The sequence below is a fragment of the Hippopotamus amphibius genome, chromosome 1 (assembly GCF_030028045.1).
Source record: "Hippopotamus amphibius kiboko isolate mHipAmp2 chromosome 1, mHipAmp2.hap2, whole genome shotgun sequence".
NCBI lineage: Eukaryota > Metazoa > Chordata > Mammalia > Artiodactyla > Hippopotamidae > Hippopotamus > Hippopotamus amphibius.
In genome coordinates, this window is record NC_080186.1 from 155,347 (window position 1) to 182,564 (window position 27,218).

A 27,218-nucleotide genomic window follows, 5' to 3' on the forward strand; every position below is an offset into this window, starting at 1 on the left:
ACTTCTTAAAGAATAGAGCTCTTTCCCAGCTCTGGGGGGTCATGGTGACTTGCTGCTCCTTTGTGGGTGCTTACCTGGACTGTGTCCTTGGTGATCTTTATGTAAATTATCAGTGTGTCATTTTGATGTGAGATCCTTTGTCTCAAAACTGTATATGAGGGGAGTTCCCTGGTGACCTAGTGGTTAGGACTCCGGGCTTTCCCTGCTGTGGTCCGGGTTCAGTCTCTGACCAGGGAATTGAGATCCCGCAAGTCGTGCAGCATGGCCAAAAAAAAAAAGTATATTACTTTGCCTTTGGCTTCTAACTGGCAGAACAGTTCTCAGAGCTTTCTGAGAATCTGCTGCCCAGGTTATAATCCTCAGTTTGGCTCCAATAACATTCCCTTTTTTTCTTCTTGATAGTTAATTGAATTTTCATTGACACGTTACAGACATCATTTCCTTTACTCCACACAACACACCCACGCTCCACACCGGGGTGGCCCAGACTTTCCCCAGGGTTCCGGGACTCAGGCTGGGACTCTTCCCCACCAGGAAAGAAGAAGCTGCCTTGCTGGCTTTGCACAAGAGTCAACTCTGTGCGGCAGGGAGGGACCAGTGCACAAGAAACATCAGCCCGGACACCCGGAGCTTCAGTCTCTGTCCCCATGGGGGGGAGGGGCAGGCACTTGTCCCAGTGATTTATGGAAAGTCCGCAGCTACCTCCAGCCTCCAGTCTGCTTGGTGACACCAAGCCCAGGTGCCCTGGTCAGCCTGGCTGCTGTAACAGAGCAAATCAACAATAGAAATGTACTCATCTTGGACCCGGAGGCTGGTGCCAGCACGGGCGGCTTCCCGTGAGAATCCATTCGAGGCACGACGTCCGCCTCCCGGCTGTGTCCTCTGTGTCCTCACGTGGCCAACAGAGTGAGTGAAAGCTCTCCCGTCTCATCCCTCTATCAGAGCACTAATCCCATTCCATGACCCCATCCCCTCCCAGACGGCCCACCTCCTAAGGCCCCCACCTTGGGGGTTAAGTGTCAACACATGAATTAGCAGGGTTGCAGACACAAACATTCAGCCCATAGGACCTGGCCTCTGCTCTGGAAAAGTCTGACCAAAGACTGCAGGCTGCAAGTAGGCAGACTGGTCAGCTCAGTCCTGGGATGTCACCCTCACCTCTTAATTCAACAAAGCACACTCCGAGGGACTCAGGGAGAAGACAATCCCGTGTACACACAGTCAGGGGACGCCCCACCCCACCCGGCGTTCCATGCAGAGCCAGCCTCCTGACCCAGGCAGAGGAAGAAGCTTGGCCAGGTCCTGCCTAACACTTCCCTGACCCTGGGCTGGCAGGGAAAGCCCAAGCCCAGGGCCCCACAGGCCTTGAGAGGCCACGAGGAGGGCGAGCCAGGAGCTGGGGACGCCCCGCTGGCGCCCAGCCAGGCCCCGGCCCCTGGACGTGCGTGTGCGGCCCAGGCCGGGGCCGCTCTCACGTTGGGGGGGTGGGTGCGGGGGCCAGGAGAGGACAGCAATGCCTCCTCAAGCCCGGAGCTGCTGAGCCCCGCCCCACCGTGCTAGACAGGGCAAGGCGTGCTGGGGGGACCCTGGGCGAGGGGAAGGGCGCAGCTGGGGACGCCCTCCTCCCCACCAGCCTCCGGCCCACTTGTGGGTAAGGGTGGCAAGGCAGGAAGTGGGCCCCTACCTCCCCACACAGAAATGGGGATTCCTTTTCTGAAGTGAGAGCCCAAAGCCACCAAGTGGGTATCAGGGTCAGGCAGGCCACCAGAAAAAGACACCTCTGAAGCAGCAGCAGCCAGTTGCTTCCTGGTCACCATGGATACCAGGCTGCAAAAAGGGTGGATGTGCCTGCTAGGGGCAGGTCAGTGTGGCCCTGGGGCAGGTTGGGCTCTGTGGCCTCAGCATGGAGCGGCTCCCACACCTGTACTTGTCTGAAGTCTGGGGCTCGTGGACCCCCAGCGCCGTGCTCTGACCCAATGTGCCCTGTCACCTACAGAAACAGAAATGGCCCCCAGCCCTGCCCAGAAGCCACAGTGATGAGCCTGGGCTGTGGCTGGTCAGCTGAGGATGGCAATGGAAGGTGCAGGAGGCTGGTCTGTCCCTGCACCCCCAGCTGGGGCTCACAGGAACTGCTTCCAGACGGACATCAGGCCAACCCACTCTGCTCCTCAGCACAGCTGCAAGGGCTGTTTCTGGGCCTCACCTCCCCCCCCCCCCACAACTCCATCATCAAGCAGGCACGTGGTGGTGGCCCTGGGTGACCATGAGCACATTAGTTGTTTATTGCTGTTATTTATATTTATTTTAATTTTACAGAAAACATTGTTATTTATAGCTGCATAACAAATTAACCTAACATTTAGCAGTTTAAAACAACAAACATTTATCACCTCACACAGGTTCTGAGGGATAGGAGTCCAGGAGCTGCTCGGCTGGGTGGCTCTGGCGCTCAGTCTCTCGCGGTTGCCATGGAGATGTCCGCAGTGGCTGGGGTTTCATTTGCAGGCTCAACAGGGCTGGAGGATCTGCTTCTAAACACCACACTCCGTTGGATTCTTCACAGCAAAGGGCAGCTGGCCTCCCCCAGAGTGGAGAACGTGAGAGCCAGAGACAGGCCAGGATGCCCCTGCAACCTCACCTTCTACAGGACCGTACTGGGTCACGCAGGTCAACCTCACTGCATTCACAAGGCTGAAAACCAGGTGGGGGCTCTTGGGGGCCTCCTGGGAGGCTGTCAACCCCAGGGCCTGTTTCCTTGCCCAAGGGTGCATCCCAGGATGGGTATGACCCCCAGGGCTCCGTGGAGCAGAGAGCAATCAGGCACAGCTGCAGAACCCTCTGGGCTAAGCCTCCTCCTTGGGAAAAGGAGCAGTTCCCCGAGCCAAGGCATGCGAGGGGAGGGGAGGAGGCTGCTGGGGCCTGGAGGAAAGCGCCCACAGGAGCTCTGGTGGGGGAGCTAAGGCCTCACCTCTCACAGGCCAGGGCTCAGAGCAGCCCCAGGCCCTGCCCCACCCCAAATTGCCAAGTGACTGGAGTTTCACGGGCCTGACCAGGCTGACTGTCACCATGAGGGACAATTCTTCCTGCAGATCTCAAATACCTGTGACTTGCTGTCAGTGTCTGGTCCCCAAGTCCTGACCCCACAGGCAAGACAGAGGGACCCAGAGTCACAGGGCTCTACAGGGCCGAGACACCCACAGAGGCAGGCAGGTTACCTGACCACGCACAAGAATTTGGCAAACACTTATTGACCCTTGATCCCCACCAGGAACTGGGCTGGAAGGAGGCCACAGATGAATGAGGCTCCACCTGCCAGTGGAGGGAAAATGACCAGCAGGCCTTCTGGCCACACCCTCCCCCCAGGAAGAGGAAGCTGTGACTCCTCCCCCACCCGCTCCACGTTCCCGGCCAGAGAAGGTGCATCCTCTATTATTCAGCAGCAAAGGTCTGCAAGACAAAAGCCAAGACAGAAACAGCTACGGGGGTGGTGGGGGACAAAGGAGTTACCCAGAGCCCCTCGGAGGCAGGAGAGGGGGCAGGAAACGGGTGGAAGAGGGGGGAGGGGGGGAGGAGGAAGAGTCCCCTGGTGTGAGGGGAGACCCCACCCCAGCTCTCCTGGGATGGGGCAGGTGTCCAGGCTGAGTGCAGAGAGGGGCACAGCTCCTCCCACAGCTGGAGACAAGGGTGCTGCCCAGGGGCATCCTGGGAAGGGGGCCCGGCCTCAGCCCCCGCCGCGCGTCCTCAGACCCCTCTAATCGAATCAAGGGCAACACCCTCTGCAAACTTCCTGGCTCCTCTTTCCTCCCAGCTAACTAACGAGATCTGTGCAGACCTGAGCGTCTCCCTGCTCCAAGCACTCGCTGGGAACAGGAGTGAGCGACACAGACACAGCCCTGGCCTCCAGGGCCCTCAGAGCCTGGGGTGGCTGCCTCAGGTGGGAAAGTGGGGGGAGAACCTGGCGGCGGCCGTGCAAAGGGACAGAGACGGGAGGAGCCTGCCTGCCTGAGGAACAGTGTGCTTCCCTCAGAGCCCAAGAGGTCCCTGGAGAGCTGACACGGTCCTCGGCACAAAGATATCTTCGGCAACAGCCTCTTGAAAACAGGTGGTCAGGAACAGGAAGTAAGGAAGTAACGGGAGGGGCCCCACAGCCCGGGGACGGGGGTCTGGTCTGGCGCTGTCACCACGCTCTCCCTGGAGGAGGGAGAGCGCGGTGACCTTCCCAGGCAGCCCTTCTCTCTGGCCACTAGGTGGGGCGTTCCCTCTTATTCCCGCAGGCTGTACAGAGCCCAGCTCCCCATCACACCCTGACCACCCACCAGACTTCATATCCCAAAGCCCCCCCGCCCTCCCCTCCTGCACGGAGGCCCTCCCTGAACAGCTCCCCTCCCCTACCCAAGCCGAACTTTCAGCTCCTAAAAGGGACCCTTTGCAATTCTCCTCCTGGGGGGCCTCTCACGCTGGCGAGCAGCAACTCCCCCCAGTCCTGCTGGTGCCTCAGCTCCCCGAGACCCCCAGGGCTTGTGTGCAGGACCCCCGGTGCAGCACCTGGTGCGCATGGCCACGACCATCCAAGACTACTGGCCGCGACCATCCAGGACTACAGGCCAGGACCCTGGACACTCAGGGAGAGGAGCCAGGCAGCCAGAGATGGGGGCTGGGGGGAACGGGCTGGCCTGGTGGGACTTGGAGGGCCCCGCCGGGTGTGCATGGCTGAGTCCAGGAGGGAAGGTAGACGCTGCTCCTGACGTGGACGTGGGAGCTGTTGAGGCCACTGCAGGAGGGGTGACCAGCCCCTGGCAGCGACTCACCCTCCTCCTCCGTGATGGTCCCTGGCCAGGCAGGCCTCCAACAACCATCCGATGAACTTGGCTGTGGTTGGGAAACAGATCTTGCCTCGGCCCAGGAGCGCTCAGGATGACACACTGCAGTCTCAGCTGGCATGACTCAGACCGTCCCCTCACCGCACCTGGAGCACAGCCCCCCGCAGCGCCTGGGGATGCCTGCACCGCGAGACAGTGACTCCTGGGCCAATGCCTGGCAGCACCTAGCAGAGCTGTGTCGTAGGGCAAACCCACTGCCGGTGCTCAGGGCGGATTCGTAGCCCGGACGAACCCCAGTTCTTTCCTACTGTAGGGGGACCGCCCCCTCAGGAGGGGCAGGACAGGGCACACAGCAGTGCTGGCCTCTGGCAAGAGAGGAGCCCCAGCACTAAGTGCCCTTTGTCGGGCTGGCTCCAGTTCCCTGCCGCAAGGACTCAGATGCCCTCTCCTGCAGGCACCCCTCTCCTGGGCAGACAATGGCCTGGGGAAGGCTGGACCCAGGCGTGGGCACAGGCAGCTTTATGCTCAGCCAGGAGAAGGCAGGAGGTGGACCGGGCCAGAACTGAAGCTTCCGGGGCAGTCAGCCCTCACCACAGCTCAGCACAGAGACAACAGTGTAAAATACACGTCTTCACCTTCCAGGGTCCTGGAGAGTGAGAGCAGGGAAAGAACGTGCCCAGCGATGCTGCACCCCGGCTTCCCGGGCCTGGGAGACACTCTGGGGAAAGTGATGACTGTTACCCTCCTGCCCGAGGGACGTCTCCCCCGCCTCCCCTCCCCCCCCCCCCCCAAGGCGGGTCGCAGCTCCAGTGCAGACAAACACGGGCAAACGCCAGGCCAGGGGAACCCCCGGCGCCGTGCACCTAGGGACCCAGGTGGGAGCAGAAACCCCGCGGCCCGCCCCGCCCGCTCGCGCGAACACATCAGCCGACCCCGCCGCTGGGCCTCTGCTAGACGGGACCCTGCACAAAAACGACGACACAGAACTCCCGACGGGACCTCCGGAAATAAATATTTCCCGGCGGCACGGCCTCGGCCGCTTCTAGGGCCGCGGCCTCACCGCAGCCAAGGCCTCCAGGGCGCGCCCCGGCCCGGTCCCGCAGGAAGGGCAGCGCCCAGGCCGCCCCGGGGCGCGGGCCGTCGAAGGCCGGCGGCCCGCGTGGACCTCGGACGCCGGAACCTCGGCGGCTGGAAGCGGGCAGCGCGGGGCCCCAGCCGGGCCAGGCAGGCCGCCAGACGGCCGAGCAGGCGGGCGCGCACGTGGGCCGGGACGGCCTCGCAGCCGGCCGGGAAGCGGTTCGCCTCGGCCGGACCCTCGTGGAAGCCGGCGCGGTACTCGCCCAAGACGGCGGGGTCTGCGCAGGGCGCGGCGGCGGGGGTGGCGAGGGCCGGGCGGCCGCGCCCCGCGCCCCAGAGCCCTCGCCGCCGCCTCCCGCGCCTCACCGGCCCCCCGCACGAGCCGCAGGCTCCGCAGGCGCCGCACGCTCAGCTCCGGGACGGCCGCCTTCTCCAGCGCCGGGGGCGGGGCCGCTCTGGGCGGCTGACGGCCCAGGGGCGCCCGCACTCCGGGCTCCCCGACCTCGCCCCCCACCGCCGGCCCACCTCTCTCCTGCGGGCGTCCAGGAGGAGGCCCTGCAGCTGAGCGAGGCTCCCGCTGATGCGCGCTTGGCGCCGCTTCTCCACGACGGGCGTGGAGCACTGCGGGCCGGCAGCGGCTGAGCCCCGCGGGCGTCGCCTCCCCTCCCCCCCACTGCGCCCCCCGCCCGAGCCACCCTCCGGGGCTCAGCCGCGCTCCGAGCCCGCTCCGGGGTCCGGCCGGCGCTTCCGGGGCCGAGGGCGGGCTGCGCGTGCGCGCGCGCGCGCGCGCGCGCGGCTCCCCGGGCCCCTGGCCTGCGGGCCTCAGGCCCCCGCACGGCACGCGCCTGTCCCGCCCCGCGGCCCCGGAAGGCCGCGCCGCCGCGGGGCGTGGCGTGCGAATCCCGCTCCGCGTTCTTTCCCACGCTCGCGCCAGCCAATGAGCGGCCGGCGCCGGGCGGCCCGCCCCCGCCGCTGTCCGTCACGCGTCCGCTCGCGGCCCAGGGACCCCGCGGGCGACGAAGGCGGGCCGCGCCGGGCCGAGGCGGGAAACCCGCCCCGGTTCCCGGAGGTGCGTCGGGAGGGGGCCTCTCCGGCAGGGCGGAGGCGCGAGGCTCCGCTTGAGGCCGCGCGGCCACGGGGAACGTGAAAGGAAAATGCCAGAGGGGAACCGGGTGAGGCGCCCCCGAGGCGCCGGCAAGCCTCGGGCCTCCGCGTGGCCTGCGAATCTGACCGCCGCCGGCTGCAGCACCTGCACGAGGCCCGTGACACAGTGGACGTGGAACGCCAGTCGCTGGGCAGGAGAGTGGCTGGCCGGCCAAGGTCGTAGACTGGCGGGGTGGCATCACGGGACCAATGAAGGTGATGCCACGAGGCAGGTAGAGGGACGTCATCGGTCAGGCAGCGAGACGTCGTGGAACAGGATGAAAGGACGTCACTGGTCAGGCGGGTGATGTCCCCAGATAATCATAGGTGATGTCTCAGGGTTAAGGTAGGTGATGACACAAGCCAGATGGGATAATGTCACCGTCACTAGTGATGTCGCAGTCTTCCAGATTACCCAACAGTGAGCCAAGCACCAGCAAAGCAGGGCTCAAGGAAACTAAGGGACGCTTGTTAAAATGTTATGTGTTAAAAAAAAAAAAAAAATGTTATGTGTTAGTTCAAAGTGGCATCGTGGGAAAAAGAGAGCTAAGCATATTTTTGCCTTTGATGTTGTTTTCATTTTGAATTCCCTTGCGGGGGCACTGCCGTCTTTGGAGTACTGAGGGTGCCAGCCCACTGTGGCCTGGCAGCAGTGCTGTCTGCACCCTACCGACATCTCCCAAGGCCCACGGTGGACCTGAGCTCCTCTTGGGGCTGAGGAAGCCTCTCCCGGGCTCTAACCTGTTGCTGGAGGCAAAGGCAAACGAACAAAATAATGTCACAGTTGCCAGAGACAGAAAGAAATGGGTGGGTTGCCGGGGGAGAGGAAACCCTTCTTTCGGCTGGGTCTGGATGGCTTCTTTGCAGTGGGGTCTCCAAGGAAGAAGGCACCTCTTCAAGGCCCAGGGAGGAAGAGAAGGGGCAGGCGGGTGTGGGGCTTGGGGGCTTAAGGCCCCTGGAGGGGCGTGGGAGAGTCGTGCTTGGCTTTTCCAAGCTGCGGAGTGCACCAACCGGCAGCTCAGAAGGGTCACCTCGGCGCTTGGTCTGCCTAGTGGGTGGCGTCACCAGCTGGTCCCTGCCCTAACACGCGTTCCCGGGGTCCCAGTCCAGGGCCCCAGTGAAGACACCATCTCTCCTTCCTGAGGCCAACTGAGTCTGGCCCTAGCCTCACCCTCTGGAAGCCCCCCCCAACCACACCAGCGCGAACCCAACCTCTCAGCGGTCTGCAGGGGCACCCAGGGTGGGGCAGGAGGTGGCTACGCTGGGCATGTCTGTGGGCCGTCTCCCCTGAGGCCAGGCCCCTGAGGAGCAGCCCCCGAGGAGCAGAGCTGGACGCGTTGGGAAGGCGCAGGTAGCATGGGCAGGAGCAGGCAGGGGGGACCCGTCCAGCACAGAAAGCCCCGGGAGCGCTGACGCCCGGACCAGCCCCGCGGTGGAGGAGGCCGTGGGGGGTCAGGGAGTCCCCACCCCCCGCCTCCGGGCTGCACTAGTGAGAGGAAGCCTGCGAGTGCCCCAGCGGCCATGTGTGCCTCCTCCTCCCGCTGGGATGTGTCGGGGAACCCCCGGTGGGAGGGCGGGGCACTGGCACCCAGTCAGGGTGAGCTGTGCCCCCCACTGCCAGGAAGACCTCACAGGCCGGGGGTTCAGACCTCAAGGAGAGGCCTGAGGAGCCACGTTTGACCATTCTTCCCCTGCTAGTGGTTAGGTTGGCTTAGCTTCCTGTACTTGTTTCCTCACCTGTAAAATGGGCTATCTTTTCATTCATCCCTGGGTTGTTGGGAGGATAAATGAGGTCCTATTTTGAAAGCATCCAGCACATGTCAGCATCAGTCGTTGCTGCCTGGGGGAAGGCAGCAGAAGCAGGCAGGGAGGAGCCACCTGGATTCACCTCTGCCATGTGCCCCTCTGCACCCTCTGCCTTCTGAGACCCCCCCGCCCCCACCCAGGGTCTCCAGGGGCCTGTGCCTTGGCCCTTCCAGCCGCAGCCCCAGCGAGGAGCCTTCTCTAGCCCAGAGCAAAGTGAGTTGCCCTGGGGTCGCCACCTAAACCCCTACGTGTCCTTCCCGCAGGGCTGCCCCCCCACTGTCTGTATGGTTGTGTCTCTCTGGGCCCTCGTACCTCTGGCCCTCCCCTCCCTGCCTTTTACATCTGGACTTGATCTCTGGCAGGGCCCCCGGGTCTCCTGTGCATTGTAGGGGCTCCCTTGCTCTGAGTAGGGAGAGAGAGTCCTGGGCTGCCGTGGGGAGGTGGTGCTGAGGAATGAGGGTGTGGAATACTGCGTTTTCCGAAGATAGCTGCAACAGCATCTCCCACTCCAAGTACCCCGACGGTGTGTCCTCGGTGAAATGCGATGACATCGACCAGCAAAGACAGGGGCAGTGGCGAGATGTGAATTCTGAGGCTGGGCCTTAAAAATGCCACACACGTTCACCGTGCTGTCTTGGGAAACCCACTCTTGGAACCCGTATGCCCCTCTGTGAGAAAGCCCAAACTGGCCCCATGGATAGGCCTTGTGTGAGTATGGAGCCGGGAGTCCAGAAATCTCAGCTGCTGGACAGGTGATCCCAACCTGACACTTCAGAGCCCCCGCCTCACACCTTCCCAGCTGCCCGTCTGTGCCCTGTTCCAATTCTCGATTCACAGAATTGGACAGTTGTTACTGTGACTTTTGGAGGTCATCTGTTACACAACAGTAGTAACTGGAATAGCTGAGATGGCCCAAGCCCTGGACCTCTGCCACCCACCCCCCTTTCTTGTTCCTTCCTTTCTCTGGCAGAGGTGTAGGAGCTTCGAGCCCTGGCTGTCCATCCGACGAGTGGATTTGTGCAAGCCATCAAAGGCCAACTATCTGTTCTCCAAGGTCCAGGCTTGAATGGGCCAAGTCCCAGTTGGCTGGTGGTCCCAGGGGCACCTCCAGGGCCCACTGTTGGTCACTGGGTATGGGGGGCAGGGGCGCTGAGGCAGGAAAGTCAGTGGGGGAGTCTGTGTGGAAAGATGGGTGTATTTTCCAGGCTGGACACTGGGCTCCTGCCTTGGGGAGGGGAGAGGGGGTGGGGGGGTGGTCTTCTGGCTGCCATGGCAGCGTTCCACATGGCGTCATTCAGACAGTGTCCCTCGGAGGCCTGCCAAGTGCTGTCTGTGCAGGGGTCCCTCCCAACCTCCAACACGGGGGTGGTACCTGCATCCCCGCCCTGCCCCTCAGCATTCCACAGGCATGTGGTCCCCAGAATATCAGAGACACCATAGGCCACTGCCGGCACTGCCCACCCTCCTGTTCCCTCCTCTTCTGCCAAGGGGCAGCGGCCTGTGGACTCAGGCAGCCAGGACCAGAATTGCCAAGTGACCAGCCTAGAACCGTTGCAGGTTCTCTCCTGGAGCATGGGAGTTGGGCACTGGGATGACAAAGTGGCAGAGGCCAGGGCTGTAGGAATCCAGGATTCAGGACAGAGACAAGGGAAGCAGACGCCCAGGATGCAGGCAGAGGCCAAGAGCACCAGGATGCCGACGATGATGAGGTCAAGGTTCAAGGGCAGTCTCCCCCCATGACTGAGGGGGTGTCTTCCACCCATTACCAGCCACGCGACAGACATACTCTCCCTCGGCCGCCTGGTGCCGGGCAGTGGGAGCATCCCCCCCACGCCCGGTGCGTGACAGCACCTCCCCTGTGCTCTGGGCACTGCCAATATCTCTCTCCTGAATTGGGTGTTGACACCTCTCCACCTGTGGAAGACCGTGTCCCCCCACCTTCTGGGTGGTGACAGAGTCTCCTTCCAAGCCCTGTCTGCCTGGGGCGCTGGCTCCCCGTGGGCTCCTGGGGGTGTTGCTCTTCTCTGCATTCTCCTTGGACCACCGCTCCTGGGGAAAGGGGAGCTTCCCTGTCCTTCCTGCTTGGCAAGCCCAGACTGGTTCCTTCTTCACCAAAAAAGCCCTAGCTTTGAAACCTCGCCTTATTAACAGACCTTACCTCGCTGAAATCAGCTGCAGCTGTGGCGGGGCGGGCCTGAAGGGTTCACTCCTGGTTCCCTGTCACTTTCCCCAGACCCTGCTCTCACAGATCTTGGTTTTTTCAAAATCCACTCGGATGATCCTCCAGCCTCCTGGACGTCCTTGCCTCCACGGGGCGTCCTGGTGTGGTGTTGGGGACGAAGCTCCGGATCCCAGGCGCTGGGTGTTGACTGTCGCTCCGTTTCCCACCCAGCCTGGAAGCCCCGCCCACCCGGAAGCCCCGCCCACAGGGGCACAGGTCGAGGCTGGAGCCCGAGGCGGAAGGTCCAGCGCCCTCCGGCAGCTGTTCTTCCAGGTCACGTGGGGTCCTGCCTCCTCCCTCCACACCCCCAGCCCCTTCTCGCAGGTCCTGTCCCCCACCCCCGGCGATCAGCAGGGCCCCCAGCTTTGCTCCTGGCGCCTTTCAGTCCTCTGCTACTTGCCTAACTAAGTCTTCGCACCACTGTTTCTGTCCAGACAGCTGGAGCCGCCTCCTGCTGGTGAGGGAGCCTGACAGGCTCAAGCCTCCTCTGCATCTGACCCTTCCTTCTCAGAGTCCTCTGGCCAATGTTCTGCCATCATCCTTGACCCTTGGAGTTCGCTCCCAGTGCTGCCCCACCAGATCCTACAGCAGCTCTGTCTCCCTGAGGTATCCAGACACCCAGTTCTGACCTCCTCCTCTCCCACCACCAGCTGCAAGCCACCACCACCTTTGGCCTGTATTTTTGCAGGAGCTCTTTGCCGTGGCAAGGAGGCCAGTGTTGGAGCCAAGTGCTTGGTGAGGGGAGGTGGACAGGAGAGGAGATGAGAGGGCCAGCGGAGTGGCCAGACCAAGCCTAAGCTCCTTGGGTCACTCCAAGGATGATGGGAAGCCACGGGAGGGAAGGCTGTGTGCGGGTCACTGGGCTAATGGGCCAACCACAGATGACGGGGGCGGGGGTGGGGGGGCAGGACAGAAGCACAGCCACCGGGAAGTGTCCGCAGTAGCCTGGGAAGAGGTGATTTTGCCCTGGACCAAGGTGCACAGGTACACTTGGTGACAGCCGCCAACGTTCTTGGGAGGACTTGCTGCTGCTGCTGCTGTTAGATCGGTGAAGTGCTTAAAAGCAAGTGTATTACACAATGTAGATACTGTTTTAAAGTTTTAAGGAAGTTTAAGTTAGTTTGTAAATGAAACCAAACATCAACCAAAGTCCCCTTTATAAGTGGCTGTTGTAATTTCATAAATAAGATATTCAGGTTTGTGACTAGATCTTATATATTTTGTGGTCATGTTATTAGATGCATACAAATTTAAAATCATTTTATTTTACCAATCAACTCAACCTTTTATTGCTATGCAATCTTCTGTATCTAATAATGCTTTCACTATAAGATTTCTTTGTCAATCTGTTCATAAAATTGTTATTAAGGCCACAACGGCTTCCTTTTAGTTAACATTTACGTGGTAGGTTCCTTTTCATCCTTTCACTTTGTTTCCTTATATTTCAGATGTTTCATGTCTTCTGTAAACCACATAAAATCAGATTATTTTTCACCAGGCTGACAACCCTGGTCATTTAGCCCCTCTGAGTTTCATGCCACTGCTCTGTAGAACTGTGAGGGAATACATTTCTGTTGTTTTAAGCCACCCGGTTTGTGGTGACTTAAAAACCACCAAGACATGGAGACAGGTGCCTCCAGGTGCTATCACTTTGCCTGCCTAAAGCCTTTGCGTTTAGTGCCTCTTGTGAAAAGCAGGTGACATTCAGTGAAGTAACTAAACGAAAATATTCTATTACTATATGTCAGTATTAAGAAATCATAAAAAAAAAAGAAATCAGGAGACATATATGCCATGTTTTTGTTTTCTCTTTTTAAATTAAAAAAATTTTTTAACTTTTTAATTTGTTATTACAAAATTTAAATTCTTGTTTCATTCCTTTATCTTTGTGCCACGTTTAATACTGGTCATCTGGGGACTTCCCTGGCAGTCTAGCGGTTAAGACTCCTTGCTCCCAGCGCAGGAGACATGGGTTCAATCCCTGGTCGGGGAAACTAAGATCCCGCATGCCACACAGCACGGCCAAAAAACCAGAACAAAGCCAAACCAAAATACTCATCGTCTGAAGGAGACGGAGGGATTCTCACATTCTGAATTCTTTGTCATGTTTGTAGTTTTCTTTCTGTAATACTGACTTTATTTATGGAAGGAATGAGTCAACATAGAAACTTAACATAATGTAAAGACATTTTTTAACTGTTTTGTTCACGTTAACAACTTTGGTGCCCTGTGAGATTATTTTGGGGGAGGGGATGTGGAATGATCAAGTCACATGCAAAACAATTTGTTTTTTCCATTCTTTTACTTGTTTATTAAAAAATTTATTTACTTTTTACTTTAAAATTATTTTTAAGTATTTACTTTTATTTTATTTACTCATTTATTTATTTTGGCTGTGCCACGTGGCGTGTGGGATCTTAGTTGCCTGACCAGGGATTCAACCTGTGCCCCCTTCAGTGGAAGCCCGAAGTCCTAACCACTGGACTGCCAGGGAATTCCCTAAGTTTTTGTTTCTATTTTTAGCTAACGTATGCCTGTGATGTGCTGTTTGTAATGGTAAAAGCTTGGGAACAACCTAAATTTCAGCAGTATGGGACTGGTTACCTAAGTAACACTTTATTCTATAATAGACTCATTATGCTACGGGCAATATATGCAGCCATCAAAACAACTGGCATAAAAGTTTTCACCTGGAAAGATGTCTGTGATACACTTGTGAATGAAGCAGGTCACAAGCTGGTGAGAGTAGCGTGAGGGTTTCTTTTTTTTCTGTTTTCTTTTTTATTGAGGTGAAATTCATGTAACATAAACTGAACCATTTTGAAGTGTATAGTTCAGTGGTATTTCGTATATTTAGTACAAGCATCACCTCTATCTAATTCTGAAACATTTTTATCTTTCCAAAGGAGGCCTTGTCTTCATTAAGCAGTCACTCCCCATGCCCCCTCCCCCCAGCTCCTGGCAACTACTAATGTATTTTCAGTCTCTATGGACTTGCCTACTGTGGACATTTCGTATCAGTAGAATCACACAATACGTGACCGTCTATGTTTGGCTTCCTTCACTGAGCACCATGTTTTCAAGATTCGTTCACGTTGCAGCCTGTGTCAGAGCTTCACTCCTTTTCGTGGCTGAGTCATATTCCGTCACAAGGATGGACCACACTTTGACTGTAAATCCACCTGCTGATGGGTTTGGTTGCTCCCCCCATTTCTGCCATTCATCTCCTGTGGGTAGAGCTACTGTTAGCATTCGTGTGCAAGCGTTTCTTTGAACACCTGTTTTCAGTTCTCTCGGGCATATCCCTAGGAGTGGAATTGCTGGGCCATGTGAAAATTCTGTTTAAGCTTTTGAGGAATGACGAGACTGTCTTCCACAGTGACTGCGCCATCTCACATTCCCATCGGCAATGTATGAGGGTCCATTGTTTCTACATCTTCACCAACACTTGTTACTATTTTCCTTTTAATTATTATTATTATAGTCGTGCTAGTGGGTGTGACATAGTATCTCCTTGTTTTGATTTGCACTTCCCTGGTGACCAGTGATGTTGAGCATCTTTTCACGTGGTTGTTGGCCATTAATATATTGTTTTAAAATGTCTATTTAAGTCTTTTGTCCAACTTTTACTTGAGTTGTTTATCTTTTTGTTGTTGAGTTATAAAAGTTCCTTATGTATTATGGATACTAGACCCTTATCTGACACGATTTGCAAATATTTTCTCCCATTTTGTGTATCGTATTTTCACTTTGTCAGTAGGGTCCATGAGTTCATTTTTGTTGAAAATGAAAGATACATCTCTTTCATTAAAGCAGTCTGAACAAATATTGCCATAAACAAATGGTGGTTATCTCTGGGCAGTTCAGGTTGTCACGATTTTATGTTATTTCTGAACTAACCCTGGCAATGATTTCCGAGTTTGCTAATTTTGCAAATTGGTAAATGGAAAGTGAAAGTTTCCAATTATTAGCTCACATTACTGTGATGTGTGTACATCTTGAAAAGGACCCAAGCTGCTGGACATGGAGGGGGTTTCCGAACACACACCCCTGGAGGTGAGGATGCTGTCACAGTCCCCAGGCTCCACTGGCCAGATGGGGAGCCCCAGCCCACCCCTATCTCAGTTTCTGGTCATTGTCATTCCGTTTTGTTTCTGCTCTTCACTCTCGGGCCTGCCTTGGGAAAAGGAAACCGAAACTGAAGCTGCATTCGGCTACTGTGTGGCTGGCTCCCTGACACCACCCTCTGACGTGATTGCTGAGGCTTTAAAACGGCTGAGCTGCCAGGACTGGAGAAGAGCTGAGAGCAGAGAGGAAGCCAACCAGCGTTTGCAGAGGACCTGGCGCCAGAACCCACAACCATGGTGAGGCAGGTTTGACAGGTGGGGCAGGTGGGCTCTTATCCCTCCCCCTGGTAGGGTCTCCGGGCCTGAACGCCTACACCAGCAAGGTGGGCAGAGCTGCTCGGAGCCCCCCAGTTTCCTAAGTGTGAAGGGAGGGACAAGGCTCCTTCTGACAGCCAGGTCTGTGTCCTCAGAGGTGGGTTCTGCCCAGTGACCAACTCTGAGATACCTTGGGATCAGCACAGGGAGGCATCTTAACTGGTGAAGGGAGGCGACATGATGGTTGTGGGTGGCAGATATTCTTCTAGAAACGCTCCCTTGCACTCTCCAGCACCTGGGGTCCCCCTCCTGATGGGTGGGGAGGGTGGAGAGGAGGGAGAAGCATCCCTAGAGTTAAATAGCTTGCCCCACTGCCAGTGCCATGCATGCCGTGGTCCCAGGACTGGTGCTAGGGTCTCTGAGCCTGTGTGATGCCCACACAGGCTGGGAACCTGAAGGTGAAGCTGCTAGGGGGCCAGCAGATCCTGGTGCCCCTGAGGGACTCCATGCTGGCATCCGACCTGAAGCAGCAGATCACCCAGCAGATCGGCGTGCCCGCCTTCCAGCAGCGCCTGGCCCACCCGGACACTGGCACGGTGCTACAGGACAGCGTGCCCCTGGTCCACCAGGGCCTGGGCCCCGGCAGCACCGTCCTGCTGATGGTGCAGAGCTGTGACGCCCCCCTGAGCATCCTGGTCAGGAACGACAAGGGTCGCAGCAGCACCTACGAGGTCCAGCTGACGCAGACGGTGGCCGAGCTCAAGCAGCGGGTGTGCCAAAAGGAGCTCGTGCAAGCCGACCAGTTCTGGCTGACTTTTGAGGGGAAGCCCATGGAGGACAAGCAGCAGCTGGGGGAGTACAACCTCACCAACTTGTGCACGGTGTACATGCATCTGCGCCTGCGGGGGGGCGGAGCCAGGCCGGGAGGGCCTTGGGGAGGTCGCCCCACCTGAGCACTGGGAATAAAGTTGTAGCAAAGCCGAAGGTAGCAAAGTGTCCATTCTGCCTGCCCGCCATTCTGCACTCTTCTGGGGAGTGGGATGAGGGGACCCAGGGCGGCTGGGTGGTCAGCAGGCTAGGGTGGCCAAGTTAAGGGACAGGGCTAGTGGGATCAAGGTGCTGGCCTCCCTGCCCCATGGAGGACACTGGAAATGTGTCCCCACATCTTTGGGAAATTCACTCCTAGAGAAATAAAGAGAGGCACATCTGCTGCAGCCCATCTCTGTCTTCACACTGAGCCATGGCAGCCCCTGCACAACCCCTCACATCTGCGTCAGCAGGTAGCACATGGAGGCGAAGGCCTGGCCAGGTCCCAAATGCCGTAAGGCGAGTGTCCCTGTGGTGAGTCCCTAAGGCCTGCCTGGGCCAGCTGTGAGGGAGGCTTCCCCACACCAGCTAGGGGCTGGGGGCCTCTTGGCCCTCCAGGACCCATCAGCCCACGCTGTCCAGCCTGCACTGGTCTGGGGAGAAGAGGTGACAGGGCCTCGGGCACACACATGACCGTCGGGGTGAGACACCCTCCTTCAGGGTTCACTTCATGGACGGGCCACAGCCAGCAGGTGAGGGGGTACCTGGGATGGGGGTTTCTCTGGTCCATGTGGAAGAATTTGTCTCAGATAGAGGGCACCTAACTGGCAAAACTACAGCCACTTCCACAGTGGGTGCTTCTTTCTGTGCCAGTTTCCCAAATGAGCCCCACAGGAGCCAGGCTGAGTCAGCCTTGGACACAGGCGGGGCGGGTAGGGGGCATACAATGGACACCTCTCCGGGCCAAAGTCCATGACTCAGTCCTCAGCCTTCAGACTCTTCAGGAGCATTTGGCTGGAGACCCAGAAGCCCCCTTTCTGGTCTGTGGGGGTCCGTACCTGAGCTGGGAGACCCCCCAGGTCTGGGTTGCCTGTGACAGATATGTGTAGACATGCAGGGGTGTGTGTGTGTGTGTGTGTGTGTGTGCGCGCACGGGTGTGCGGGGGCTCCTGGCTCCAACCTCACTTCCTGGGCCCCCACCCTCACCTCTTTGTCATACTGTAACTTAACAAGCACACCCCCTCGGTGCCACCCTCCTTTCTTGAATCCCCTCAGGATCTGAGCGAGGGAGGGTCCTCCTCTAGAGCGGCCTCTGGCTGAGAGATTGCGGCTGGCGTGGGGGAGGGCGTGTGTGGCAGACCCAGCCCTGGAGGGACAGAGGGATCCCCTCTCCCTCCCACCCCCATCTTCAGCTAGGTCGGGCTCTACTTTGACCCTCTGGATCTGGGTTTACCCGCCTGGACCCAGCCTGGGTGGCTGGAGCAGCGCCCCGGGAGAGCTGGGGAGGGGGCGTGGTTGGCGGGCCACGCTGACGCAGCTGCCGCCTCGGACGGCAGGGGGAGCCCGCCGCCCTGCAGAGGGGCCGGCGCGGACCCGGGACCGGGAGGTGGGCGGGCCTGCGCCTCTTTGCGACCAATCGCCGCAGCCCCCGGCCCGCACTGGTCCCCGCAGGCCGGGGGTCCCGGGCCGGCCGAGCTTCCGTCCCCAGTTCCAGCGAGAGACTGGGGTCCCCCGTCAGGTTCCTCCTGCCGGGGAAGGGGCGCAGCCTTGCAGGGCTCGAGGGACTGCGGGGCCTCCGCCGCCCCGGATCTGGCAGCCCCTCCCCGCGGCCGGGGAGCCCCCGCCGCCCCAGCCCCGGCGCAGCCTGGAGCCCCTTGGAAGTCCTGTCACGTCGCCTCCAGATTATGCATTAACCCGATTTCAGCCGCATTTCCTGGGGGGGGGGAGAGGCGGGGGAACATCCGCGCGGGCGGGGGAGGGGCGTGGGGGTGTGCTGCCGCAGGGAGAGCGCCCTGGAACCCGCCCCGCCCCCGCCCCTCGGCCTGGCCGGGCCCATCACCCACCTTGGCCCGACCCGGGCCAGCCCCCTCCCTCCCCGCGCCAGGCCTCCGCCCGGCGCCGCTGTCCCAGCGCTTTGTTCGCGGCCGCCGCGGGTCGCGGGGCGCCGGGCGGGCCGGGGGCGGGGGGGGCGGGAAGGGGTGGTGCTGCCCAGGGCCCGCCCCCGGCCCGCCCCCGGCCCGCCCCCGCACCGCCGCCTCCCGGGGGCTGCGTCCCGTCCTGTCCAGTCCCGTCCCCGGCGCGGCCCGGCCCGTGCGCTCGCTCCGGCCGCCTTCCGCCGTGCTCCGCCCGCGCCATGGCCAGCCTGCGGCCGCCCGGCCCGTCCCCACTGCAGCCGCTGCTTCTGCTCTTAGTGGTGGCTGCGCGCGCCCTGCCCGGCGCCGACGGGACGTGCCCCGAACGCGCGCTGGAGCGGCGGGAGGAGGAGGCGAACGTGGTGCTCACCGGCACGGTGGAGGAGATCCTCAACGTGGACCCGGTGCAACACACGTACTCGTGCAAGGTGGGCCCCCGCGGGACCCCCGGCGCCCCGAGCCCCCTTCGGACCCTCCTGGAAGCCTGGGTGGGCGGCCTCTCCCCCGCGATCCCGGCCCCCTAGCCCGGAGGTCCTCCCATCGTGATGCCGGCCGCCCCGCTGAGACCCCCGCCCCAGGCCGTGGGAACGAGCCCCAGACGCTCCGCAGCGCCCGCGCCCGCTCCCTTGGCGACCGCCGACCCCCGGGTGGGGCGCCGGGTCTGGGAAAACTCGCGAGCGCCGGAGGGAAAGTTCTTGCGGTGCCGCTGTAGTCCCGCCTCGCGGCGCCCAGGCCCCGGAGACCCGAGCGCGCCTGCCCCTTCAGCCCAAGCCCACTCCCGTACTGGAAACAAGTGCGCCTCCCCCCAGGGAGAATGTTCGACTACCGCACCCCCTCCCCACCGGTCAAAGAAAAGGAACAGGGGCGAGGGGAGGGCACACTTTCTGCTTGCGGTGGAGGTGCGGTTTGGGCTTGTGGTCAGTGCTGTTGCCCCCTCCCCAGAGGCGAGAAGGGGTAGCCACAGAGAGAGGAGGGTGCACGTCTAACCTCCCAACTCCAGGGATCCTGGTGGGGCATGCTGCAGTGATGGGTGTGGGGGCCGGAGCAGAGAAGTGGGCGGGGCCGTTGCTGAGCCCCAAGTGTGTGGGTGCAGGGCAGGTGCCCCATCCCGCTCCTGGGAGAACTGGATCTCTCCTGGCCACAGGGAGGGGGGGCTTGCCTGGCCTCTCCCTCAGTTGGATCTGGGAGCACCCTGGCATAGTTCTGGTGGGTTTTTTTCCCACAATCTGTTCCTAGGGAGGGCTCAAGGGACCCAGGACCTGGCCCCCCTCTGGCCCCTAAAACCACCTCCCAGACCAGAAATCAGATCATTCCTCTTCCTTGGAGATGGGGAGGGGTGGCAGCTTCTTTCAGACTGGCCTGTGCGGGCTACAGCTGGGATCCCCCGCCGGGCCCCCTCCCCTCCACCACCGCCAGGGCACTTTGCCAAGTCCCTGCAGGATTTTCCCGACTTCCTCCCCGCTGCTCCTGGGTGTGGCTAGGGTGGGGGGAGGCGATGAAAGCTGCCCAGCCTCCCCTGCTGGTTATCACCCTTCTAGAGCCTACTGTGTGTCTGGGTGGGGGTGGGGGGAGACTTGGCCAAGGCTCCCCCGCCCCCCCGCCCCGGGCCCACTGGAAGGTGGAGAGAGTCCCTGCGGATTCTGCAGACCCAAGGCTCCCAGCAGGGGCAGGCAGGTGGACGGGCCACCATTGTCTTTCATTCCCCGTTCTAGAAGTCCTGGCCCCCCAGAGCTGAGGAAAGGGGTGCCTTCTCAGGCACAGCAGGCATGGGCACATGTCCCCATGGACCTTTTCCTTTAGGGCAGTCCGATCCGCCTGCAGCCCCTGCGACCCTGCTGCCCCCACCTCCATGAGGTTGTGGGCATCCCAGGGCCTGGTTTGTCAGAGCAGGTGCCCTCACGGCCCCAAGAGCAGAATGTGGAGGGTGGGGCTGCCCTGTGCCACCCAAACTTGATTTTGTGGTTCACAGGCCGCCTTGACTGCACTCCCGGTAGGAGGCTTGCAAGAGGAGGGGTCTTTCACCTCCTGGGCGGGGGATGGTGTCTTAGCCCACCCACAGGGCTGCACGGAGCCAAGCTGGCCCAGAGCCCTGAGCGCAGAGCCCATCACCCTGAAACTTCATCATCCATGTTAGCTGCTACTGGCTCTGCCCAGGGGTGGGCCAGACTAGTGGGAGAGCGAGGAGTGGAAGGTCGGTACCCCAGGCCAGGTGGGCCCCCTTTCCATATCCAGCCTGAGCTGAGCTGGACATTATTGGAACTGGGGTGGCCGGAGTCACTTAGACCTGGGTGTTGGGGAGAACTGGGGGTTGGGGGGCTGCTTCTTGAGGGAAGGGGTATGTTCCCAGGCAAGGTGTCCTAGCATGTGACACACACGGGCAGGGGCATCCATCGTGTGTGTGCTTCCCTGCAGCTTCCTCCTGGGGGGCCAACCCACAGATCTCCACACGGTTGCCCAGGGTTTGGGTCTACTCTGGACATCTGGCCTGAGCAAGTGAGGTGGGAAGAGAGGAAAAAGCGTAGGCGCCATTCTGGTATTTGCCTCCAGCCTCTGTGGCCACCCATCCCCAGCGGGAAGAGGATTACTGACACCTGCGCAACCCCCATGTCCACCCTAGGTTCGGGTCTGGCGATACTTGAAAGGCAAAGATGTGGTGGCCCAGGAGAGCCTGCTGGACGGAGGCAACAAGGTGGTGATTGGCGGCTTCGGAGACCCCCTCATCTGTGACAACCAGGTGTCCACTGGGGATACCAGGATCTTCTTTGTGAACCCTGCCCCGCCGTACCTGTGGCCAGCCCATAAGAATGAGCTGATGCTCAACTCCAGCCTCATGCGCATCACCCTCCGGAACCTGGAGGAGGTGGAGCACTGCGTGGAAGGTGCGTGGTGCGTGCGGACGGAGTGGCAGAGGTGCCTTGGGGGGCGGAAGAGAGTTTGCCGCAGGCTAGAGCACACGGCATCTTGTGGTCGGACCTCCTTTTCTGGGTCCCGGCTCCCTGGCTTCCCAGCCATCTCAGCTCCAGTCTCTGACATGAGCAGTGCTCCCTACCCGGGCGCCAGAGATGCCACCGTCTTCGTCTTAGAGCCAAGTGAATCCCAGCCCTGCAAAGGGACAGGCCTCCTTTTCCTCCCCTCCCCCTCCCCAGCTCTGCACACCCCTTCCCAGAGTTCCCTGTTGTAGGAGAGAGGCTGGGACCAGGTGAATGAACACCAGTTGTTTGTGTTCTGCAGAAGCCCAAACATCTGTCTAGACGGGGCCCAGATGTTGAGCAAAGCCGTTGGGGTGGGGCTTGAGGATTTGCTAGAGGGAAGGACTACCCCCCCACGTGTTCCGAGAGGCCCGTGGTTCCTGGGAAGGGGCAGTCATGTGGCACGGGCTGCTTCTGGGAGTTTGAGTGGGTGTGAGATCCCCTAGCGGGACCCTTGTCTGCTGTCCCCACGTGTTTATTCTGAATCGCCTTGAGAGCATCCCTCCCCGGCCCCAGCCTCTTAGAGGTGAGCAGGAATCACATTACCAGGGCTCACCCACCCCCCTTAACCCAGGAGAATCCCAGCTCGGGGCTGAGATCCTTGGCTGAGGAATGTAGCCGGGAGAACATAGGCGCTGCCTGTCGCCCCCACATCCTGTCTGTCCCCTCGTGGCTGCCTGGGAAGGGGCAGAGAGAACGTTTCCTCCCAGGGCAGTGGGAAGGGTCCCTGACTTCCTGTCCTGGGAAGGTGACCGTCCCTCTAGTTTGCCCTGTTGGCCAGCAGGGAAGTTTTATCTTTTATCCAACTTATTGCTGTGATGCTGGCTTGGCTTTTGTGGGATCCTGGATGGTGGGCTCATCCGGCCTGGGGTGGACTGTGCAGGGGGAGTGGCAGGAGTGGGGAGCCCTGTGGCACCCTGCTCCGCCTGTCATCAGTTGCTCCTGGGGCTGTATCCAGGGTCTTGGGCCACAACGTCACACAGAGAAGCCAGCAAGGCTGTGTCCGTGGTCCCTTGCAGCACTAGGTTAGCTGAGGGGTTCCAGCATGGCCCTCCCACCAGGTGAGGACTGGAGACCCTGGCCCTGCTCTGGAAGCTTGTGGTCTAGGGAAAAGATGGGAGGGTGACATGGAGATGGGGCAGGCTGTGGGGTGTGATACCCAGTTTTGGAGGATGAGTTGGGGGCTAAGCAGAGGTGGGAGAAGAGGGGTCAGGGCACAGAAAGTCCCGTTTCTGCAAAATCAAGAAGGCGAATCATCAGCTCTACAGCTGGGCGGGTCCAGCCTGAGGGTCCATGACTCAGTGACTGAGGCCTTCTGTGGGGTCAGAGGGCATGTGGCAGGAGGGCCACCCTGGGCAGACAAGATCTGCCACCTGGCCAGAACCTGCTCCACCCAGGCCAGGCCTTGGCTCTGGAGGTGTCAGGGTGGGCAGAGGGACACCTGCGGAAGGAAGGCCCACAGGGACAGCTCCCAGGGAGACTTCACCTACTGTATGCTGGCTGCCCAGGGCAGGGACCAGTCTAGGCCCCCAGCTCCAGCTGGGCCCATGGGGGTCATGGTGGTGGTGGTGGGACCCACAGACCAGTGTGTAGCAATGGGGTGAGCACCCAGAAGGGGCCGAGGCCACCAGGCTGTTTTGGGGTGGGTCTGCCAGGAGGAGGGTCTCAGGGAAGGAGGTTCATGGAGAGGAGGGAAAAAGAAGTAGCCTGGACTGTAGCCTGGGCCCTCGTGGTAGAGCCAGGGTGGAGGGGAAGCCCCCAGGGAGGGGAGGGGCCCAGAGTGAGACGCTTGGGGCCCACTGTAAGGTGCCAGGGAGCCCTGCAAGTTTTGAGCCCGTGACATGGATCCCTTCTTCGGAAGCAGACCAGGGCACCATGGGGGACAGGGGGTTGGGGACAGGGTAAGTGCATCCCAGGGACCCAGGTTAGATGGGAGTGCCTCCCCCCTTGAGGCTCCCCAAGGCCTGAGGGGTGACGCCCCCTGGAGCTGCGGCCAGGCTTGGGGAAGGAACAGTCCTCTGCCCACCTCTTCCAGCAGGGTGTGGGTGGGAGAAGGGCCTGCCTTCCACGCTGTAGGAGATAAGGACCTCAGACCCCTACCCCAGGCTCTCCAGGGAGCCACGGCCGCGCCCTAGGTGAGGTGTTTGGGTGAGGGTTAGGGACGGGCAGGGCTTGAGCTAAGACGACCGCTCCCCGTCTGACTCTGACCCTATTCTGCTCCTGGGGGCCCACAGCTGCCCCAGCCCCACAGGGCCCAGCGTGAAGGCTGGGCAGTCACTGATTTGTGGAGGTCACCCCAAGACCCCTGTCTCTGTCACACCTCTCCCCCGCCCCTAAGAGGCCCACAGCAGCCAAGGTCGGGGGGCAGTCCTGCCAGGCCCACCTCCCTGGATGCCCCCACCTCATCCTCCAGTGGGCCCCGGCTCTACTGGGACTGCCTTCCTCAGTTTCTCCCCCAGGGCTGCAGGGTCTCCCTGGCTCTGGGCCCACTCCCCAGCCCCCAGCCCCCAGGAAGCTCCTCCGCAGCGTGCAGCGCGCCGCCCGGGGAGCCACATTCCGCGCATAACTGAGACAGGTATGTGCCCCACCCTCTGCACCACCTGTGGGTGAGGGAGGCCGTGCTTGGCTGCCGAGCCGCTTCTTCCACAGGAGACCCTCGCCCCTGCTTTGTCAGGGATGTGGCCCGGCCTCTTCCAGTGCCAGCCGCCCACGCACCACGAGCCTGCCCGCGCTGGCAGCCGAGGGCCATCTCCCCCAGCCTTCGGCCACTTTGCCCTGATCTGGGCATCGCCCATACACTCCCACCACGGTCCCCTCCCCCACCTCATGAAGACTGGTCCTGGGGTCCCCCTGAAGCCCCTAGGAGGCATGCAGGCCTGGAGCCCCTCCCCATGCCTTTCCCTCCCCACTAGGAGCCAGGAGCAGAGAAAGGAAGTGTTGTCTGCCCTCTCTGGGCCTGGCACAGGGACAGGGTCGGAGGGTCTGGCTCTGGCCCAGCCCAACCCAGCCCTGCCCAGCCCTGCAGCCGAGGGTCCTGGCGGCCGTGGCCTAGCCTGGCTGGCCTGATTCCCGTGAGCACCCTCCCTTCCTCCCTGCCAGGCCAGCCATCTAGGGCCTTTGGGAAAGCAGTCCTACAGTTCAGGCCAGAGGGGTGCTGGGTCCCGGGCCGCCGGCCCTAGAGCTTCAGAGCTGGATGTGGATGGCAGATACTCTCAGACAGGGACCTGCTCTCCCCCGAGTGGTGTGGGGCAGGTAGAAGCCCAAGGGGAGCTTCTTGGGCAGGCTCCGCTGCTGTCTGGCACTTAGCTTCAGTACCCCAAGTCCTCTGAGCCCGTCCTACTCCCCCCACATTCCTCCCTGAGGTGGGAGGTGGCTTCTTCCTGTCCCTGTTTCCCTCTTCCAGACTGTAGGTTCTCACCCCACCCCCTTCAGACCCGCCCAGTGCCCTCCCCGGCCCCTCCCCCAGGCAGGTCGGCCGCGAGGAGGCAGGCCCAGGCTGGAGGCTGCCAGCCCGGGCTTTCTGCTTCCTTCCAGCAGCCAGTGGTGGGGCATCTGCTCACGTGGGGCATGCCCCCACCTCATGCCGTTGCCTGTCCTCTCCCCACCTGGGGGTCCCCGGGAGAAAGTCAGCAGGAGAATGGACTTGTGCCAGCTTTGACTTCCCCAGGGGGCAGGCAGGCTGCCTGATCCTCACTGGGGCAACTCTGGGGGCTTGGGGGGTTGCTCCTGAAACCAAAGGACTTTGGATCCTGTCACTTCACTGCAATGTGCTCCTTTCTGGAGGGACTGAACTGATGGAAACAGCTCTTGGCTTTTTCCAGACCCCACCCCATCCCTCTGCTCCACACCCAGAGAAGAGCCCCAGCCTCCATTCTCCCCTGCAGATTTTGTTGTGAAACCGCCCTCCCCTTTCCTGCTGTCTGTACTGGCCTCCCCCAGGGTGCTGAGCAGAGCGGATTCCTGTGGGGCCTGCCTGTGCCCTTGAAGCATCTCTGGGGGTGCTGGGACCCAAGTGCACAGAGAAGGAACTAGATCACCTGGTCAGGGCTCGCTGGCCTAGGTCTGGGGCTGCAGCCCTCTGCCCCACCAATCCTACAGGCTCAGGCTGGGGGAGTGCAAAGGGTGGGATGGGACTGCCCCAGGTAAGATTAGCAGGGGAGTGGGCCAGATTTCAGGACCACGGGTCCAGCCAGAGATCACTCTCACCATCGCCCTGCTACGGTGAGGCCAGCGCAGTCTCCTCCAGCCTGCTTAGTTTCCTTCCTAAAGAGTTAATTCCTCCCCAACCCCCTGAGACGCACAGGAAGGTGGAAAACAGCTGCAGAAACAGGCCTCTCTCCTACCCCTGCCCCCCCCCCCGCCCCCCGCCCCTGAGTCCTTTGCCTCTACCTGCAGGCCCCAGGCCAGGTGCCCCCCTTCCCCCACAAAGTTCTACCCTTGCCCAGAGATCTAGGGAGATGGAGAACTGGCTCCCTTTCCTCTCCTGCTGCTGGCCCCAGCACCCCCGTCACCACTGGGATAGGGGAAGCGTGGCTCCCCACACAGGCCCCCAAGGCCCAGCTGGCCTGGGGGCTGCAGACACAATCACTGAAGTACCCCAGTAGCACCTGACACCCTAGAGTCCCAGGAAGTGCCCACCTCTCATGGAAGAGAAAAAGGGATCTCAGAAATGAGACAGCGCCCTGGTGACAACTACCCTGATGACAGCTCATCCGAGGGCACTGTGTCCCCATGGGCTACACTGGGGCTTAGGAGGGCTCCAGTTCCAGTCCCAGGCTGTGGCTGGGAGTCGCGGAGGGGGACCTAGGCCTCTGGTGGAGCTTCCAGTGGGGAGGGAAGCTCCCCTCGAAGGGGCCTCCCCCCCCCCCCAATGGATCCTGAGAACTTCCTCTGAGGAAGGCCCCCTGCCAGGGTCTGCTTACAGCAGGACCTGGGAAGGGGAAGATGCCTCCCAGCTCCCCTCCCCCCCAGGGTGTAGAGGCGTGGGAGGGGCGAGCTCTCTGTCCTCACAGGCAGCCGGCTGTTTCCAGCTGTGTGGCCTGCACATGTGTGTGCACGTGTTTGTGTGCATGTGTGCCTGCGTGCCTGCAACCTCAGGTGTACCAACCTGCACACAGCAGTTCAGGCTGAAGCCCCAGCTGGTGGCTTGTGGTTCCTACCACCCTTGTTTCAGCCTGGAGAGGGGACCCTGCAGGTGCTCTGCCCATAGGCTGGTAGCAGGCAACCCTGGCTTGTGTCCCAGGGGCCTGGGGACGGGGTTCCAGCCCTCTGCCCTCATGTGGGTCCCATCTCATGCCTTCTGCCCCAATGTCCAGCTATGCCCCCCTCCCGCCCCCCCATACCTGGCAGAGGTCTGGGCCCCTCCTCCTGTGGGCTCTGCCTCTGGGTTTCTCAACGCCAGAGATGGAAGGGCTGTGGGAGGGACAGGAAGAGTCCCTTGGACCACCTGGGTTCCCTCACATGCCTGCCAGACCCTGAGTCTGGTACAGTTAGGGAGTCAGGCAGGGCAGGTCAGGAGAGGTGGGTCTGCCTTTGGCCTGAGGTGGGCCTGAAGCTTTCCTGCCCCTCCCCTTAGCAGCTGCCTCTGAGTCGCCCCACGCTTGGCCCGGAGAGAAGCAGGCAGCCCGGGGTGACTGCTGGAGGCACCTGTCCCTCTGGTTACAGATGCAGGGTTCCCGTGTACGTTGGGGAGAAATAAGAGCACAATATCTGCGCCAAACTGGGGCCTAGTCCCTGACCCACCAGTGGGTCCACGATGTGCGTCCACTTCTCTGCCTGGAGGGGGAGTAGTGAGGGTCTCTAGGGTCCACTCGTGAATCCATCCATTGGTTCCTTCCTCATCCTCCTCCTGCTCACCGCCC

At 60.7% G+C, this 27,218-nt stretch overlaps 2 protein-coding genes across 3 annotated transcripts in view; both read left to right on the plus strand.

Annotated features, from left to right (window-relative positions):
* Window positions 1-14,204: 14,204 nt before the first annotated feature.
* On the plus strand, window positions 14,205-16,426 carry ISG15 (ISG15 ubiquitin like modifier). Its single transcript, XM_057703499.1, has 2 exons — window positions 14,205-15,431; window positions 15,893-16,426. Exons 1-2 carry the CDS (start codon window positions 15,429-15,431, stop codon window positions 16,400-16,402), a joined length of 513 nt encoding a protein of 170 aa, XP_057559482.1. The 5' UTR covers window positions 14,205-15,428; the 3' UTR covers window positions 16,403-16,426.
* Window positions 16,427-18,543: 2,117 nt separating this feature from the next.
* The window catches only part of AGRN (agrin), a 32,326-nt gene continuing 23,651 nt past the window's right edge, over window positions 18,544-27,218 (plus strand). For both annotated transcript variants that reach the window (XM_057749487.1, XM_057749492.1), the window contains exons 1-2: window positions 18,544-18,816; window positions 21,006-21,267. In XM_057749487.1, coding sequence (XP_057605470.1) covers window positions 18,610-18,816; window positions 21,006-21,267 — 469 coding nt within the window. In that variant the 5' untranslated portion in view covers window positions 18,544-18,609. The remainder of the gene's footprint in view (window positions 18,817-21,005; window positions 21,268-27,218) is intronic.